Source organism: Bos mutus, chromosome 11 (assembly GCF_027580195.1).
Source record: "Bos mutus isolate GX-2022 chromosome 11, NWIPB_WYAK_1.1, whole genome shotgun sequence".
In the NCBI taxonomy this organism is placed as follows: Eukaryota; Metazoa; Chordata; class Mammalia; order Artiodactyla; family Bovidae; genus Bos; species Bos mutus.
In genome coordinates this window covers 20,349,637-20,369,669 of record NC_091627.1, presented here as the reverse complement: position 1 = coordinate 20,369,669, position 20,033 = coordinate 20,349,637, and the positions used below count along the sequence as shown (strand labels likewise).

Genomic DNA, 20,033 nt, shown 5'->3' with positions numbered 1-20,033 from the left:
ATTTTGCTTCAGTGCAGAAGCAGGTGGAGTCTCCGGCTCACTCTGACCTCTTGGTGTGGTCTGTGGAGGTATAAATGAGTCACTTAGCATACACAGTGAAAGGACTGACCTTTGACCAGAAGTCAGTGTTATTATCTGACAGGAAAAAGCTGTATTGGATCCTCCAGGATCTCTTCCTGCCTCATCCAGGTGAAGGTGGCTTTAACACAGAAGGAAAAGATGACGCTCCTGGAAACCAACTCACTGACTTAAAATGCTTTTACAAGGTTAGGCCTTTAGAATTAGGTTGCTCTTCTATGGGCTTCTGACATGCCAATGAGAGAGGTTCTTAAAATTCTTACTACTTATCGGATATCAGAGTGCAGATTTTTGGAGTGGCCCCTGTATCTTAGTATAAGTTTTTCAATTTTTGAAATTTAAGTGTTCTCTTAAGCATCTTTTAGGAAGGAAAAAAGATCCCATTTACTTAAAAACAACTGTATTCACATCCTCTTCATAAGGCTGCTCATTTTAGTTTTGTGTGGTGTGTACAAATTATTTTTTTGTCTTCGTTGTTTTATTTAACCTTATTTCCAATACATCTTTTCATGTACTTGCCAAAATTTGACGTGCTTGACTTGAATCCTGTATACCTGCCAGGATTCCTTCTGTTAATGTGACAGAGCTTGTTTGGATTATCCCCCAAGCGTTGGACAACTGGGTCCCTTCCCAGGTTTTGGTCATTATAGACATTCTGAACAGCCCTGCTGTAAACATCTTTATGCAAGTTCTCCCCCCACCCCCCTTGGGATCATTTCCTTAGAAATGGACTTCCTTAAATGGGTTTACTGGGTCAAAGGGGCTCAATGAACAGCTTTACAGCTCTTGGCACATATTTTTCAGATTGCGCCCTGGGTGGATCTGACCAATGGCGCAGGCCGGAGAAGGCAGGAATGTGGACAAGCGGCGGCCCCTCTGACCGCCCCTCTTCCGCCACCCTCCCCCCCCAAAAAAGCCCAAGAGCTCGAGGTCTGCGGAGGGAAAGCAGTTTTTCTATGGCCCCTCTCGTTCTTTTCATGGTCGGGTGTTGAAGCCCAGCTGGGGAGAACGACAATTAAGGGAGGCGCAGCGAGGTATTGGGCAGTCCCGGGACGCCTGCCCTGGGGCTGGGGGGGAACAAGCAGCACTTCCAGGCCCTCCTGCCGCAGGACTCGCATTCCACCCGCCCGTTCCTCGTCCCGTTTTCGAGTCCTAGGCACGCCCTCCCAGCCCTTCCACTACCATCCCCGTGGCCCAGGCGGGCCCCTCGCGAGCGCGGAGCTCCGCACGCGAGGGCAGCCACGGAGCTGCCGCTATTATTCCGGCGCGGGTGATGCAAGGCAGCGCATAGCTGCGCGCTGAGTCAGCTGAGCCGGGCGGGGGCGGGGGGCGCCGAGCCGCCCATCTCCCCACCCCCCACCCCGGCCTCCGGGCCCCGCGCCGGGCGCAGCCGGGTGTCCTCGAGGCGCCGCGGGGGTGGGTGCGGTGGGCCTCCAAGTCCGTGCGGTCGGTCACCCGGGCAGGGGCCGGCGGGAGCTGAGGGAGCCGGCGGCGGTAGGGAGGGCCCGACCCCCGAGCTCCCAGGTGCACCCTCCCCTCCCCTCAGCTGCAGCTCGCGGGTCCAGCAAGGCGGTGACCGCGCGCCGCCCGACCGTTTACCCTGTGAGAATCAACAAGGGGAAGGGGACACAGAGAAGGAAGGAGGCTGAAAAAGGAGAAATGCGAAGCCAAGCAGACAGGAGGAAACGATAAAAAAAAAAAACACGAGGAAACAGGCGTGAGGAGGCGGAGGCCAGCGGGCGGCGGCGGCGCGCGGCGGGCGGGGCCGGGAGCGCGCGGGGCGGGGCAAGCGCGGGGGCGCGCCGCCAGCCGCGGCCCGAGGGGCTTGTGGGTAGCGGCTGCGCGCGGCCGGAGACGGGCGCAGCGCGGGAGTGTGTGAGGGGCGCGGGCGTGTGGGGCGCGGGCGGCCGCCAGCGGTCATGGGAGCCGGCTGGCCGCGGCCGTAGTTGTCTGGAATCCGGGCTTCAGCTTCCCGGAGCCCCCAGAGGGCGGGACTGCCCCCGGGGGGCCCGGCGGTGGCGGCGCCACTTCCCCGCTCCCGCCCTCGGAGTCCTGAGGGAGCTCGCGGCGGAGGAGTGGACCGGGCGGCGCGAATCTGACTGAGGGGCGGGGACGCCGTCTGCTCCGCGCTGCTCCCGGGGCCGGGCGGGCCTCCAACAGCCCCAAGGCCCCGGGGCGCTAAGCTCGAGGCGCGCGGTGGGCCCGGGCGGAGTCCCGGCCGGAGCCGGTGGTTCGAGGGCGGCGGTAGGCCCCGAGGCCGGCCGGGCCGGAGCGCGGGGAGCCGAGTGCGGGCCTGGCGGCGGCATGAGCCGGCCCCCGCCGACGGGGAAGATGCCCGGCGCCCCCGAGGCCGTGTCGGGGGACGGCGCGGGCGCGAGTCGCCAGAGGAAGCTGGAAGCGCTGATCCGAGACCCTCGTTCGCCCATCAACGTGGAGAGCTTGCTGGTATGTGGCCGCGGGCTCAGGAGCCCTCCCTGATGACCGCTCGAACCGTAGATTGCCCCTACTGCCCACTCCTCTGTGCCCACCCAGCGGTGGGGGCGGGTGGCGAGGGGGAGGTCTCGCCCCACCCTGCCCAGCTTCCCGGCAGCCGGGCCCCGGGTCGGGGAGACCAGACAGTTCTGCGACCGAGTTCCGGGAGTAGAGAGACCCACCTTGGATTCTTCCCTTCTGCCTCCTGGAGCTGGTGTCACCCGTGGCTGCCCTGGTCTTGGGGCGCAGGGAGGAAGCACCCCTCTTTTTCTTCCCTCCTGCCCTTTGGGTCTGGGAGCGGGGGTCCGGTGGGGAGATCTGCAGTCCATCAGACCCCAGGCTAGCCCATCTGAAAGAGCGTCATGCTGCCTGGGGACGCGGGTCGGAGCAAGAGAGAAACCCGGTGGCTGTCCCTACGGGGTGTCCCTACCTGAGGTACATGACAAAGAGTTCAGTCTGAAATCTGGTAACACACAGCCTGAAGTTTCCATGTTTTCGGTTGTCTGTGAACATTAATCGTTACAATTCAGTGCATTTCAATTTCTGTAAATTTAATTTCCGCGATTATTGCCCAGGAGCTATAGAATTCACTTGAATTGTAGTGTACTGTCAGTCTCTCCTTTTCATTGTTTCTCTTTCCTGAGATGGCCTTGGAGATCCCAATTAATAGCCATGTAAAGTCTGATAGTTGGCTTTGTTTGAGAAAGGAACAAGATTGATCAGAAATGCACTGTAGAATGCTTATTTATTTCTTGCTTTTGTAAGGATAGACTGTTGTATTTTACAGACTCTGATTAGTATGCAATAGAGATGCATTTATGGGAATAGGTAGGGGGTGTAGGTTTTTACCCTGGGGAGGAGAAGAAAGTGAAAAAGATGTGCTGGATGTTAAATTAGCTCTGGACAACTAGAATTCGGGTAGGGGATCCTTGGATCCTTTAGGTATTTCCTTCCAGAATGCCTGTTCTACTCCCTGACAGAAATCTATTGACTGTATGATGAGAAAAACTGTCTCTTCCCTTTCCAGTGACTGACTGACTTTCCTTCAGAAGCTGTTGGTTATCCTTTGAGGTTTCTGGAATCATTTGCGGAGTGACTCAGTCCCATTTGGCCAAAGTGCAGGAACTGACTAAAGAGTGTCTTTCTGTACAGTGCACAGAATGTAGTGATGTAGTGTGTCAGACGTGTTTGACATTTCCTTTTACTGATTTTCATGTCAGTGTGTTGTTCATATGTTTTCATGGGAGCATGACACTCTGATAGTGTTTCAAAGTCTTCGATTGGGGATAGGGTTGGTTGCATGAAGGGCATAGCTTTTCCTAGACCAGAGCAGAGACTCTGGGCTTCACTCCCAGCATTTTCACTTTGGTATTTTGCTAGCAAAACTCTGACCTAAGGCCAGAAAGTTCAGTTAAAAATAGTACAGCAAATCTCAAGTATTCATCAGGTTCATATTCAACCTCAGATAGAAATTTTTTGCACTTTCATCTCTTAGGCTTTACTAATGTTAATTATTAGGGTCATTATGAGCTTGAGCCTAAGCTATTTATGATCATACATTATTTAAGTGTTTTCTAAATTATTAAAATGAAGGCTGCTTTTTAAAAAATGAAGCATTATACATGCTCAGTAAACTGCCTGGTCCATTCATTTATTGAGTGCCTAGATCAGCCAAGACACTTTACACCTTTATTAAGGTAACATGCTGCTAGTAGGACATCACATGCTGCTGACTGGACAGGTTTCATCTTTGCTGTTTTTAGCTGATTAACTGTTATGGTTCTGGGTTGCAGTAAATCTTATCAGGCCCCAAAGTGTCCTTTACTCTTTGAGGTTGCTGGTGTTTCTCCTGTAGAATGACAAGCTGAAGATTTTTTTTTTTTTTAAACCATGTTATTTACAGTGTTAGCTTTAAACCTGTATATTTAATTATATCAAATAGTAGAATGAATTGATTTTTAAAAATGTGGTAATGCAGGAGACATAGGTTTGAAGATTCCCTGAAGTAGGAAATGGCAACCTACTTCAGTATGCGTGCCTGGAAAATTCCATGGATGGAGGAACTTGGTGGACTACAGTCCATGGGTTGAAAAGAGTCGAACACAATTGAGTGCCTGATCGAGCACACAGCCTGTCCATAACATAATTTACTGTTTTAACCATTTTAAATGTACACTTCAGTGGCGTTACATTCACATTTTTGTGCAAATATCACCACTGTCCATCTCCAGGACTTTTTCTTCCTTCCAAACAGAAATTCCATGAGTTAATTTTTTAAAAGTGTTATAAAAACATATTTCCAAAAATGATGGTGAGGGTCACTTTAAAGATTTAAAACCTTACTGTTTAACCTTCATTGTCATAATTGATCATTGTTTTACTGTAAATGGCATTTCTTTTGATTTTATTATAGAAAATATTAATATTTTTTCTTTAACAGAGACAATTTAAAGTAATATGATAAAAACACAGCCACAAATCTTAGTTACTTATTTTGGAGCTTAGAAAGTACCATTTAAAATTATATACTGCCTAAGGTGACAAAACTAAGAGGTGAAATATACCAGAAGTTACTATTATCATAGTTACTATTATAGGTACTGTAGGCTAGGCCTTGAGGTTAAAACTGTTTGTTGGAAAAAGTATTCTATGAGATAACATGTAAAAGTGCTTAGTTCAGTGCTTGGTACATAGTAGTGCTTATTAAATTTAGCTCACTTCTCTGTGCATTTAGCATATTTTTAAGTAAGTGCTTTTAATTTCCTTTGAAAAGGAAAATGGTTCTATTGGCAGCTGTTTCTTGCTATAAAATTTTGAATGAATGAATGAATAACATTATGTTTTGAATTTGCCATCAGAAAAGTGCTAGCAGTCACCAAGCATAGATATAACTGAATTTTAAGACGGTCAGTACAGAGACCAAAGTGTCTTTTCCTCTGCTGTGGCTCGTTTTAAAGAGGCTTTATGTGGATCCTTCAGATTAATCTGAAGAGCATATATCCCTTTTGTGGCTGCAGATTGTAAGTTGCTAGCTATTACTTAAAAACAGAGTTTTGAGATAGATTTGTTTCTGTAGTATCCGCGCCCCCCCCCCCCCACCGGAGGGAAGGATCTTCAGTAGTATGCTTTTTCGTTGTTTGAAACTTTTGAGTATATACCCATGTTTTGTTGTCAAGACTAAGCTTCCCATACTGCTTACCCAAATATTATGGTAAAAAGAATTGTCCTTTAGTGTTGTGCTGGAGAGATGTCTTTCTAACGGTTTGTGCGTTTGTGCTTTGATTTATTATTTTAAAGAGTAAATGATTATTGTAACCCCTGGGATTCAGGCTTGAGTAAAGTGTTCCATTAGGCTTGTGTTGATGGGAAAAGGTGATTAAAAACTTAGGATTTACAGTAACTTAGAATACAAAACACTTCATTTGATTCATTTTTATTAAACCTGTAAACTATGTGAAAATATTTTTTTATCACAGTGGTTTTTGCTAAAGCTTATTTGATGTAACATCTGTCCTGATCTGATGTTACAGTATTTTAGGCGGTTTATTTCTCTTGGTGTAAATAATAATAGCTTCCTCTGGAGAAACATTGGGGTTTCCCAGGTGGCTCAGTGGTAAAGAATCCGGCTGCCAATGCACGAGGCAGGGACTCAATCTTGGGTCGGCAAGAGCCCCTGGAGGAGGAAATGGCAATGCACTCCAGTAATCTTGCCTGGTGAATCCCATGGACAGAGGAGCCTGGTGGGCTACAATCCATGAGATCACAAAGAGTCGGACACGACTGAGCTACTGAGCACTAGAGAAATAATAGCGTTTGATTTCAGGATGCTACCCCAGACTCCCCAGAGTTTTGGGGACTATACTGTACATAGTATACATAGTAATAAAGTATATAAAGTATATACTTTAGTATATACTTTATATTACATGGTATACATATATACTTCAGTATATAGAGTATATACTTTACATATATAGTATACATAGTAATAAAGTATATATACTTTATTACTATTTTAAAATCCAAATATTCTGAATTTGGAAACATCTTGCTCCAAGGTAAGGCCAGCACAGACTAAGTAAGAAAGTACTGACTTAACACACACCTTAAAAAGCTGTAAAGAAATAGTGGATAATTATCTTGAAGCCTAAGTTGTTGTCCGTTGTTTTGGTTGAGTCCTGATCAGATAGTTCTCTTTTGCAATTTCAAATTCTGAAGTATTCTAAGCATACTAAGAGAATATAGCATGCAGAATGGTGCTAAAGATTACTTTTGCCTTTTCTAGAACTTTGTATAAATGGAATCCATCGTGTGTATTCTTATATCTGGCTTCTTTAGTTCAGGATAGATTTTGAGATTCATCCATGTTATTTTGTGTATCAGCAGTTTGTTCCTTTTTTTATTGCTAACTAACATTCTATTGTATGTATAATGCACAATTTGTTAGGCATCTTCTGTTGATGGATGCCTGGGTTGTTTTCAGTTTTTGACTATTTTGTATAATATACTTCAGCTTTTAATAAAGCTTACTGTAAGCAATCTAGCAGTAAGTTTGTGAGAACACATTTTCATTTCTCTTGAGTTAAATACCTAGCAGTGGCATTACTAGGTCATAGGGTAAGTGTATCTTTAGGTTTTTTTTTTTTTTTAATATAACTAACTGTCAGATCTTTTCCTAAAGTGGTCATACCATTTTACATTCACACAGCGACCTGGGAGAGTTCCAGTTCCTTCCCAACACTGAAGCTTAAAGGTTAGCCATTCTGTGGGTGGGTAGTGGTATCTGATTGTGACTTTCGTTTGCATTTTTCTGATGACTGTTGATGTACTTTTTTATGCACATAACTGGACATTTGTATATCTTCTGTGAAGCATTTGTTCAAATCTTTCATCTATTTGAAAAATTAATATTCTTTATTTTTGAGTTACACAAGCTGTTTATATATCTTATGTATCAGTTTTTTTGTCAAATATATGGCAAGGTGGTTAATCACATTTTTTTAAATTGTTATTGCTTTTTCTGCTTGAAAGACTATTGTCTATTCCCATGTTTCAAGAAATTTTCCTTTACTTTCTTTTAGAAGCTTTATTGTTTTACTTTTAGGTCTAGAATAATATGTTAAGCCAGTTTTAGTGTGCAATGTGAATGTTTTTCCTCATATTCCCCAAATCCAGTTACTTAGCTTATTCAGCAACATTTTTTCCACAGCTTTACTGAGATATTATTGATATGTAACATTGTATATGTATAAGGTGTACACGTGATACACAATACTACCTAATGTTTACCACAGTAAAGTTAGCTAAAACATCCTTTACCTCACATAATTACTGTGTTGGTGTTGTCATCTTGAGAGTATTTAAGATTTACTCTCAGCAACTTTCAGGTCATCTGTACAGTTTTGTTACTGGACAGTATAGTCACCAGCAGCAGTTTGTAAAAAAATGTTTTTCTTTTCTCATTGGATTCCCTTGCTTGGCACCTTTGTTGAAAATCAGTTTACTGATAGGTGCTTTTTTTTTTTTTTTTATCAACTTAGTAACTACATCAAGTCGTTAGTCGTGGTTCTATTCTTTAACCCATGCTCTATTCAAAATTCTTTAATTTTTAAGTTGTATCATTTTACTTGAAGGAAATGAGCAAACAGCAATGGTTGAGACAGGGAAGCATGGATTTTATTTTTTGAAGTGAAGTAAGGTTTGTTATTTTTTAAATTATAAAAATAATATGTTCTTATTGTAGAAAATTTAGAGACTAAAGAAAGGTATAAATGCAAGTGACACTTCTACATAGTTTCCTCACATAGAGAGCACATTTTGGTATAAATACCTGTCCGAAAAAATTAAATGTAAAAGAAGTAAAATTACACTGTACCTATGCTTTGTCATTTTTTTAAATACTTAATGAATAATAAGAAGCTTTTATGTAATCACGTTTATTAGTCTTCTCACTGTAGAGTGTTTTCTGGCTTAGGACATTCTCCATTATCAAGATTATGATATAGACATGAATTTTCTTTTAGTACTCTAATGGTTTTATTTTTAATGTCACTTCATTTGGAATTCTGATAGAAAATATGAAGTAGGGGTACAAAAATTTTATCAGGAGGTTTGTCTAACTACTATTTGTCTAACTATTTGTGAACAAATAGTTCACAAAATGTTAATTGGGAACCTCTGTTATATCTTTGTATTGTCATATAACTTTATTTGGAGAGTGGTGCTTGGGAGAAAAGAGAGAGTAATGATTATGAATTTGGTCTTCATTTGAGCTTCTTGAGTTTCTTCATGGAAATTACATCTCTACAACCATATTTAAAATTCTATCCTGTGCTTACATTCCAAAAATATGAGCTGTTAGTGATAAGGGTTACTGATGAGAAGACTATGGAGACTCGGAGCAGCATATTATAATATAGCTTTTGGGGAAAAAACACAAAACATTTTCTGTTGGTAGCTTAGCTTATTTTATAGAGGTTGATATTTTAATTGATATGAAATTATGGTGGCATTTGGGACTCTACTAAAACTGTCACTTTGATCCTTGATTGGAGTCATTCTCCTTTCCTCTCATCTGTATCATTTGTACCTTTTTTTCCCCTGTGAAGTATGATTAAATTATAGAGATATATTTGTGAGTTCTGCATTTGAGTGTCCCAGATGACCCTCACTTATCTTTTTAGAAAGCATTTGGATCGTGATAGTTAGCAGTTCTGTGTGTGTGTGTGTGTGTGTGTGTGTGTGTGAGTGTGTGTGTGAGAGAGAGAGAGGCAGACAGACATAGACAAAAAAGGAAGTATTGAGATTCATTTTTGGTTCATTATTGGTAAACTTTTGGGGAGTGTTTCTGACTAAGTCCAAGAATGTTTATATGGTTTATTGTTTCATTCTGCTAAGGTATGGGTTGTTTAGGTCTGCCATCTAGAGTGCTCTGTAGGTGTTTTGTTTTGTTTTGTTTTGTTTTGGTTATAAACTGATCACTTAGTACTCAACATCTAATTTCCTTTATTCTCTAAAAGAGTTTCAGATTTTTTTTAAGTTATAAAGCAGTTGATAGAGATTTTCAAAAGATGATAGACTTGGAACTAAATTTTAACACTTCATTGTTGGGGTTATTTTTTAAGCCAGGGAAATGAGTAGCGGAACCAGCTAATACTTTAGATAGAAATGGAGCAGATCTTGTTTGCCATTACCTTAATTACTTGGATGTTTGTGATGAGGAATGACTAAGTATTGTCATATGTACTTCTTAGTTTTTGGCTTTATTTGATGGATAGAATACAAGCTGTTTTAGGATATGGGTCATTTTTTTTCTTCCTCTTGCTGTGTCTTGTAATATTTGTTGAATAACAAATAATGCTTATTTAAGTAATGGAAGTGATAACCTATAGAAATAGATCCCTGCTTGAAGAGATGTTAAAGTATTCCCCAAGTAAAAGTTTTGATATTAATATATGTTCTTGTCACTTATTTCTTATCTATCTATAGGAAGGAAGATAAGTGAACACGTATATATGCAGAGGGGTTGTGTTTGGGTGGTAGAATTAGTTGAAAGTCAGGCAGGAGAAGTGAATTGTGATTTGAATATTTTCAGAATTGTGCTTAGGCAGTTTGTCTTGGAGAGTATTTAAGGTGATTTTATTCAGTGTTTTAGGTAAGATAAAAACAGCTTCTGAGGGCTGAACGGCCTTCATCATGCTCTGCTACTCTTTAACTTTTCTTCTGGTTAAACATATCCAGTTTCTTCTTAAGTACCTAGGTGATGCCTGTGTTTGAAACAGCCTTTCATGAGTTAGGACAGATAAAATGCTAGTGATGTGTTCACAGGATGAAATTCCTTAAAGTGACATATTGGCTGTTATTAACAGTAAGGCCACATTTGGTAGCAGAATTAAAAACAAAGCCAAAGGGCATGAGAGATTTTGATCAGGATTTAAGAGTGTTATTACAAGTAACTTTGAATGACTATTTTGAAAAACTTTCAGATAGTATCAAGCATTCTGATTACTAGCCCCAGCCAACCACTGATTCTGTTGTGTTTCTATGAAGTTTTCTTTTCCAGAAATTCCATACAGACAGAGTTACACAGTATGGAGACTTTGTTCTGGATTCTTTCACCTGGTGGTGTTGAAAGTCACTCGGTCATGTCTGACTCTTTGAGACCCCATGGACTATACAGTCCATGGAATTCTCCAGGCCAGAATACTGGAGTGGGTAGCCTTTCCCTTCTCCAGGGGATCTTCCCAACCCAGGGATCAAACTCAGGTCTCCCGCATTGCAGCCGGAGTCTTTACCAGCTGAGCCACAAGGGAAGGCCTTCTTTCACCTAGCATAATGTTGTTGAGCTTCATTTATGTTGTAGCATTTATCAATATCTTGTTCTTTTAAATTGTTGAATAATATTCCATATACCACATTTTACTTAGGAATTCATCTTAATGTTTTTATTTCTCTTGACTAGATTTCAAGAAGTAGGATTGCTGGGTCATGTGGTAAGCTTATGCTTAACTTCTAAGGAGTGAACAAAATGTTTTCCGAATTGGCTGCACGATTTTACTTCCCACCAGCAATATATAAGGGTCCCAGTTTCTCTGCATCCTCAGAGAACACTTGGTGTGGAGTTTGTGTTTATAGCAGCTGTAGTGCGTTTTACTAATGACAAATGATGGCTGAACTGTATTTCATGTGCTTGCTAATTTTGCTTGTTCTTTTGATATTTTACTAATGTATCGTGAGAATGGTATAGTAAATGAAATTTAACTTTGTTCACCATACATGAATTCTAGTGTTGAAAAATAGAATGCAGATAAATACAGATCAGAGCCCTTTGTAGGTGAAACTATCCTACTGTGTCTCCACCTGAAAGGCCTATTTAATACAAGGCTTGCAGGCGGTAAAGTGTCTGCCTACAATGTGAGAGACCCAGGTTTGATCCTTGTGTCGTCAAGATCCTCTGGAGAAGGAAATGGCAACTCACTCCAGTACTCCTGCCTGGAAAATCCCATGGATGGAGGAACCTGGTAGTCTACAATCCATGGGGTCGCAAAGAGTCAGACAGGACTGAGTGACTAAACTTTCACTTTCTTTTCTTTAAAACAACAACAACAACAACAACGAAACCTTGTTATTATCCTTTTTCTTCCAAGTAATGAATGAGCCTTGTTGAACTGTGTAGGCCCTGTGATGGCCGTAGAGTCTCTCCTAGTTGGGTCATTTCTAAGCTAAAGCTGAAGTACTTCTGACATAACATATGGCTTTTAAATGGTTCTCCTTTCTGCTCTGTGCTCATCTTTTCTTTTTTGATTATTTTGAGCATCTTGAAGTAAGCTTATAAGCATATTTCTCTCTTGTTGGACCCAACGTTCATCTTTATACATTTCTGTTTTACATAAAGATTAGGAAACAATTCTTAGTATCAGTTTAGTAACTTGGTTCCTATGAGGGAAGGATAACTATTGATGTTTAAAACACTATTATGCTTACCTTTGTTTTTTACTTTGAGTACTCATCTGAATTTAACAACAGATACAAGTGTTGCCTTTTCCTGTTTTTAAGTGGCATTGGGTATTCATTTTGGGGATTACATTATGTGCAGAGTTTTGGAACTTAATCAAAATAGTGTTCTTTTAGATATAATAGTAACTGCCTTATTTGTGCATTCTGTATCAGGATATGACCCTGCTGTTTTGCCTTGCTTTTCAGTATGATTCCTTTAGAAGTCATAAAAATATGCTTATTGAAATTAAAGTTTTCCTTTTAGCTTTAGTTTAGATGATTGTGGGTTTTTTTTTTTTTTATCAAGGATAACTGCACATAGGACTTTTCTGAGCAGTGAAGGGAAATTTTAGGAAATTATTCTTTTAATCTTTAAGATGCTTTAATATATTAAAGATGAATTTAAAAAATTTTGGTTTAGTTTATTTTTCTAAAAGAAAAGTGCATTAGCACAATTGTCATGAACTTTGAGGCCTGTAAAGTGTAGTGAAATGTGTTTTTGCATGTTGAAACCCTGTAAAAATATTTAAAGTATTGAATGTCTAAACAGTATGATTTTGAAAAATGCTTCACTTTTTGGGGATAACTTATTATAGAGTTACAGTGTGTGGCACTTTATTGTGTTACATAGTGGGTAAAGTGCAGGTTGAAATTGAATAGATAAAAATGGTGTGTTATGGTTGATTAGTTTGCCTTTCTTAAAAGAGTCAAGATTTAAAAATTTTTTTCTTTATGAGCCATTAGATTTCATCAAGTGATGGTAACAGGTTGTATAGTATAACCGTCATCTATGGGAATTAGTAAAGAATAGAGGGAAATATATCAAAATTATGATTTTCTTTCAGGGAAGTGAGATACCAAGTCAGAAATTGGAAAAAGATAATGCAAAATATAGTGTTTAACGTTAATGACAATATTCCATCTGTTCTAAATTTAGGAAAATTTGCTTGGAGTTAACAGAGTATTTGGAGTGCTTTTAAATATCTAAAGCACACATTTTGAATTTTTGTATTGGCTTTTCCATGATTTCCCAAAATATAATCACTGAAATTAGTATGCAAATGAAATAACAGATTTTTCTCTGAACTTTAAATGCGTGGTATGATCCTATATTAGTTGCATTCAGTGTGAAACAATTTTTTTTGTTGTTGTTTTACATTCTCTCAAAATGATACTCTTAAGCTTTAATCCAATGCATTGAAAAAAATTCCTTACTGGATTAAAATAAAAATGAAAATATATACATATATCTGGCAATTTAAAAACTTAATTTAATACTAGCATAGTGTATTTAGTTAAGATTTTAATAATCTGTGTCTGTTAAAGCCAACAGCTAAGGCAGTGGTTTCCAAACCTTGTTACACATAGGACTCTACTAGAGAATTTTACAAATATTGATGTCCAGATTCCACCTCCACCCATTCTAATATAATTGGTATGTGATGTGACCTTCGGATCAGGAGATTTAAAAGTTCCACATCTGGTTTTTAAATACAGGAAAGTGAGCTGAGAGGTGCAATATTCAAAGATTGGCAGAGGGGCCACTGGGTCCAAAATGTATCTCAGAAAAGGAGAATTTTGTTTCTTCTTTTAGATCTGTGACTCAGAGAGGTTTCAGTGAAGCCAGAAAGTCAGAATTACTGATGAAAGTCAGAAGTACAGTGAAGGTGCTTGGTGGAAATGGTGTCAGATCTTCTGATGTAGATGACCTGTAGTGAGGCCCGGAATTTGCATTAAAACAAACATATCAGTTGATTCTAATGCAGGTAATCTGCTGGTCAAAGTTTGAGAAACATTGTAGTGTTGCTTTTTATAATGATTGGGAAAAAGCAAAAACCAATGGTTGAGATCTCTGGCACACAGAATTGTATATGTGGAAAATTCTGGCACATGGAGAGATGCCACGTTTTCTGAAATACGAGTCATTGCATTTTAAGTGTATTTTTTTTTAGAGCTCCATAGGAATCAGACCAATGTTTTTCTTTTTCTCATTTTAGAAGAAAATTTAATTTGCTGAGATTTTCTGAAAGGAGAATCAGATAAGATACACCAGATAGAAATGATAAAAAAAAAAAATAAAAAAAGATTGTGGTAAAATATACACAATACAAATTTCAATGTGGAAATGTTATCATTACATCTTACCCTTCAGTGGGAAATATAGTTTCCAGAGACTTATTGTCCTAGAAATACATAATTCTGATGTTTTACATTTAACAAATGATGATGGGAAAATAGGAACAGTCTTTTTATTCCTTGATTTAATTTAGGAAGAAAAATTTCACTAGAAATGTATGGTCCTTCAGAGAATGGCACCTGAAGCTGAATGGCATATGTCTGTGATTGTATCTATGTTGAAAAAATAGTAAAATCATTCAAAAACTTTGTTTACAAGGAAGCAAAAAAATTGTAAAATATTCAAGCCTTTATGTTAAACTTTTGAAATTTTGCTTTCAAAGCAGCCTTCAAAGTTATTGGTTACATTAATAGTCATTAACATGTTACTATTTAGATTTTTAAAAATATACTTTATTTGCAATTATTTCTCTTCACTTCATTTAAAACTAGAGAAATCCACATGATTCACAGACAGTGGATAAGGTGGCCATACTTTTCATTCACTTAAATATTTGTATATCAGATTTCCTGCTCTTACGCCATTTTAATTTTGGTGGTTAAGGGGTGTATACCTGTTTCAAATTAAAATTTGCATGTGTTAATCCTTGTGATAATAGTAAAGCTATTAGAGGTATAGCAGTTATGATTTTTGAAATCTTTTTTTCATATTTGAAATCCTTGGCAACTCACTTTTGTAGATTTTATCTTGTGGCTAAAAAAACTGCATCATTGTGGCCAAAGGTACAATTAATTATTATTTATGAGTCTAGGGTGATACATAAGTATCTTTAAAGCCTTAAATTTTGTAACAGTTTATCTTTTAAGATGTATCCATTCTTTCCAAATGATTACTGAATAAAAAGATAACTGTAAACCTGAAACAAATCTGGAATTGGGTGACTCTTCTTTCACTGCCTAAATATATCAGTACTTCTGCAGTTATCATTGGAAGTTTGTTACATATGATTTAGTAACCTTTCATTGGAAGTGTTTTTTGGATTTAGAAACATTTTACAACTAGTGATTAGAATCCCTATTCCATAACACCTCAGTATTGTATTGCTCCCTAGCATTTCTAAGTACTTGCTGCTGCTGCTGCTAAGTCGCTTCAGTCGTGTCTGATTCTGTGAGACCCCAGACGGCAGCCCACCAGGCTCTGCCATCCCTGGGACTCTGCAGGCAAGAACACTGGAGTGGGTTGCCATTTCCTTCTCCAATGCGTGAAAGTGAAAAGTGAAAGGGAAGTCGCTAAGTCGTGTCCGACTCTTAGCGACCCCATGGACTGCAGCCCACCAGACTTCTCCATCCATGGGATTTTCCAGGCAAGAGTACTGGAGTGGGGTGCCATTGCCTTCTCCGTCTAAGTACTTGACAAAATGCAATTTGAGACTTCATGATTCTTTATTCCATATTAACGCCAAAAAATTTCTAGGTTGTTATTTCTGACTGTAGCTTAAATGGAATGTATAATTCATGATTGCAAAATTTAAAATTAGCGGATGAATGTGTTTTGTTAATGTTGTATTCAGGCTAGTGAAAAAATGTCACTAAAGCAAGATATAAAATAATTAGAAACTGAACTAGAGGATTTTGCTGGTAGTTCTGAAAAACAACTTCTGCTGCAAGCATATATTTTGTATAAAAGAGGAAGCTGTAAAATTACAAATTTTGAAGACATTGCTGAAAACAGGTTTGTTTTCCACATTTAAGACATTTCCATAATAGGAAAACAACGGATGATACAAATAAAACCAAATTTAGAATAAATAAGAAACTAGTAAAAAATTAGCTAAAATTGGCTTATGAAATTTCCTTCAGAGGGAAGTAATAGGAGGGGGGAATTGTAGAGAGGGGATTTTAAATTTTAGGAGAAGGAAGTTTTGTCTTTCAGGATGATATGGAGAATGTAAGTCCCTGGTATAGTGTCTTACTTTACTTCTTGTTCTCACTTATAAACAAGATTTTTCAGTTTGGTTCAAGTTTAATTTGTGAAATAAAAATTTTAAAAATGTAAACAGTGACTTGCTTATTTCAAATTATTTTATGTAAGTAAAATTCCGCTAAAATAAAATGAAACCTGTTTAACCTGTATTCATAATATGAAAATACAGATGAACTTTTTCCTTAAGAAATTTTTCTGGTCTAAGGTGGTAAAGATGGAAAAAAATGAAACGGCTTGATTATTTTCATGTGTATTTTTAGAAGAGAAGCAGAGTAGTGTAATGGAAAGAACACTGGATTTAGAGTCAGAAGACTGATGTTAATAAATTAGGTGTTTTGTTAATTATCTTTCTGTCCATGAGTGATAAAATTTGTGTCTCCATCCATCTGCCTCAAGGAGATGTGAAGATTAAATCCAGTGAGAAACTATATGTGCTAGTGTTGTGTAAACTGTACAGAACTTTAGCTTCTTTACAGGCAGTTGAAGAACTATGTGTAAAACTGCCTGTTTGTATATGTCTCTGTCTTCAAAAGGGTATGTATGTACATACAGAATCAGTCTTTTGATGTTAGTTAGCCAGCTTTTCCCACAAAGGTAACACATTAATTTACACATACTCAACTCTCTGAAGTATTAAGTCTATGAATGAAAAGCATTTTGATTTTTTAATTTACTGAAGATAATTAGTTTCCTTGGGTGAATATTTGCTTATATTCATTTTTTTGATTACTTTATTGCACTGCAATTGTCACTTTTCCTAACGTTTATTCTTTTTCAGTAGGTATGATATTGAACATCAAAACAGAGTCTGGTGTTCCTATGTAAAATTTCAGAAATCCTGACATAAGTATGTAAGGAAGAGTCATGACAGAATTTTTAAACCATTGCATTATTCACTTGCAAAAATGTTAATTATACTTTATATAAGGTATATAGGAGCATTTGGGTTGTACCAACAGTTCTTAACTATGGCTTGAATTTAGCAACTTTTGGCCTGCATTTCTTAACAGAAGTTAAGTTTAGGAACAGGTGTGAAGTTGCAGGTTGCCGATGTTCTGCCGTGTTACCTCTGATACAGATTCTGGTCTTTAGGCATACCAGGGTAATTATTAATTTATCATGTAGAAAAATATACACCAGTAGTGTAAGAGGATATGCTCATTCTGTGTTGATGGCCACTGTAATCAGTAACTGATTTTCTTGGCTCATGTAATTTCAAAGCTGATTTTGGGATTTAGGATCTGGTAACAGAGCTGGGTCTTATTACATAAGTCCATTGTCAACCATTTAACAACCTCATGAAATTGGAATTTGTATTTCTACAGGCTAGCAAAACGGAATTGGTATCCAGGCAAAATTGAAATGAATATGGGGAGAGTTCTGTTGGTAGCCACTGTTACAGTGATAAATTATACATTTTCTCTGTTGTGGCATTTATGAATTAGAAAGTGGATTTTATCTTTTTAAATTTTTAAAAATTTCAGTGTTTTTCTTAGAAGTCTTCAGCATAGACTTTTTTATTTTGTGGTTGGTCTCTGTGCTCAGGTGCTTATCTGTCTGTCTCCATAATAGGCAGGCAAGGTCTTGAGGTTTATGGCTCACGGATGGTGGGCTTCAGGGGATAGAGGCTTATCTGCAGGGATGTGAAAAGGAAGAGAGTGAGCAGGACCAGACAGTCATCCTTTCAACAGTAACTGAATAAGTTATGTTCTTTTATACTCCTAGCTTTTTTTTCTACCTGGAATGAGTGCTCTCCTTCTCTGCTTGTGTCAGTTTACAAAAAAAACAAACTTAATTTTTTAACTTCAAAAGTAATACATGTCTGTGTAAAAAATTAAAAATGATAGAAGTAAATATAAGTTTTTTTCTTAGCCCTGTCTTTTTGACAACCACTTTATAACACATCAGTGTGTTACTTTCCCTTTTTCTGTGCATGTATCATCATATTGATATTTCATTTCCCCCCCTTACATTAAAAATATACAAATATTTACTATTTTTTAAAAACCAAAATGCAGCTATCCTGTGTCTGTTTTCTGTATTTGCTTTCTTTTCATTTGTTTTGGAGGTTGTCCAGTCAGGTAGTTCTTTTCAAAAGGTGTAGAGTATTCCATTATCTGCATTTGATATAATTTATTTTACTATTCCAATATTGATAGACATTTAGGTGGCTTTCTTCCATTATAAAAAATGCTGCAGTGGACATCATTGTAAATATTTTTGTGCATGTGTGTGAATATTTTTGTAGATTTCTAAAACTGGAATTGTTAAGTGTGTGCAGTTCAAAATTCCAAAATAATCTTTATTGCCTAGCAAATTGAATCCTTCCAATAGCGATGAGAATACACATACTCCCATGTCTTTGGTAGGCTGAGTATTGTCAGCCTTTTATGTTATTTGTCAATCTTGTAGGTGAAAAAAGCCATTATCACTCTTTTTAAAATATGTATTTCACTATTTGATTACTAATGAGAGAAAAGAATGAAAGTGTTAGTTGCTCTGTGGTGTCCAATTCTTTGTGACCCTGTGGACTGTAGCCCGCCAGGCTCCTCTGTCCATGGAATTCTCCAGAGAAGAATACTGGAGTGGGTAGCCATGTCCTCCTCCAGGAATCTTCCCGCAATATCTGTTGTTAATCACTCCTGGGTTTTAATTCTCCTTTAAGATCTACCTTACATTTTTTTTCATCTTAAATTTATTTTTATTTCTCTCATTCCTTACTTGTGCTGTACTAAGTTGGCTTCAGTTGTGTCCGACTCTTTGCAACTCCATGACTAAAGCCTGTCAGGCTTCTCTGTCCATGGGATTTCCCAGGCAAGAATGCTGGAGTAGATTGCCATTTCCTCTTCCAGGGAAGCTTCCTGACTGTCTCCTGGGTTGGCAGGTGGATTCTTTACTGCTGAGCCACCTGGGAAGCCCTAGTTTTGATGGTAATGAGGGCATAAGTGCTTTAAAGATAATTTCATTTTTTCTTTTCATTTTTATTGACATGTGATCAACCTGCAGCACCGTATAAGTTTCAGGTGTGCCACATAATGTCTTGACTTACATACATTGCAAACAGATTACCAGAGTAAGTTTAGTTAACATTCATCACCTTATATAGTTATATAGTATTCATTTTTATGTCTTTCCTTAATATCTAGCACAGAGCCTATAGTACTTAGCATGTGTTTCAGAGGCTTTATCAAATGGTTAGTCTGACTCCCAACTGGTAGTTTATATATGAGGTTTGCTGCCTCCTCTTGCGGGGGAGAGAGAGGGTTGGTGCTTAACTTAATGGTAGTGGTTCTAGTTCAACCCCTTCATTTTACAAATGAGGAATCAAGTATAAAGGAGGGGTGCCTTATTTAGTAATGAGGTGTTTTTATTTCTTTATCACATTCTACTGGGTATTGTGAAACATAGCAAAGCTCCAAGCTGGGGCTTATCTGTAGTCAAGGACAAATGTTGATTTCTAAAATCTGAGATAGACTGTGTGCTTTTCTCAGTTAACAGGCCGAGTTAATGAGGCTTTTGCCTGATAGTCTTAGCCTGTAGCCTTAAGCCAATACAATTCATCCAAATTTCATTTGGCTCTTTTTAGAGAAGTCTTAAGTCTTCACATACTCTAGAAACAGACTTTACTATTAAAAATTGCAGTTGTTCCAGGCACTGGCAGACTCCTGAGAGGTTTGATGTCTTTTCTTCCAGAGCATTCCTGAAGCCTGTCCGCTTAGCTATCTTCTTGTGAAGTGACTCCACCAAATCTCATTTCATTGTTGCCTTTTAAAAACTTTCTTACTCTTCTTCTAATGTTAACATAATCATTTGCATCTTCAGATTCTTCCCTGTTACTTTTTAATTTGCTTAAATAACACTTGTCTTTCTCTGGAGGGAAATCCCTGTTTTCTGGAACTTGTACCTTCTTTGCCTCTCTACGTGACCT

At 38.7% G+C, this 20,033-nt stretch overlaps 1 protein-coding gene across 7 annotated transcripts in view; it reads left to right on the top strand.

The window, feature by feature from the left end:
• The first annotated feature begins 1,906 nt into the window (after positions 1 to 1,906).
• Positions 1,907 to 20,033, top strand: part of ROCK2 (Rho associated coiled-coil containing protein kinase 2) — a 129,199-nt gene continuing 111,072 nt past the window's right edge. For 5 of the 7 annotated variants that reach the window (XR_011465991.1, XM_070379117.1, XM_070379116.1 and 2 more), the window contains exon 1: positions 1,907 to 2,523. Coding sequence is in view for 6 of the 7 variants with exons in the window: in XM_070379117.1 (XP_070235218.1) it covers positions 2,383 to 2,523 (141 nt within the window). In the remaining variant the exon portion in view is untranslated. The remainder of the gene's footprint in view (positions 2,524 to 20,033) is intronic. The other 2 variants (XM_070379121.1, XM_070379120.1) reach the window with 1 other exon arrangement.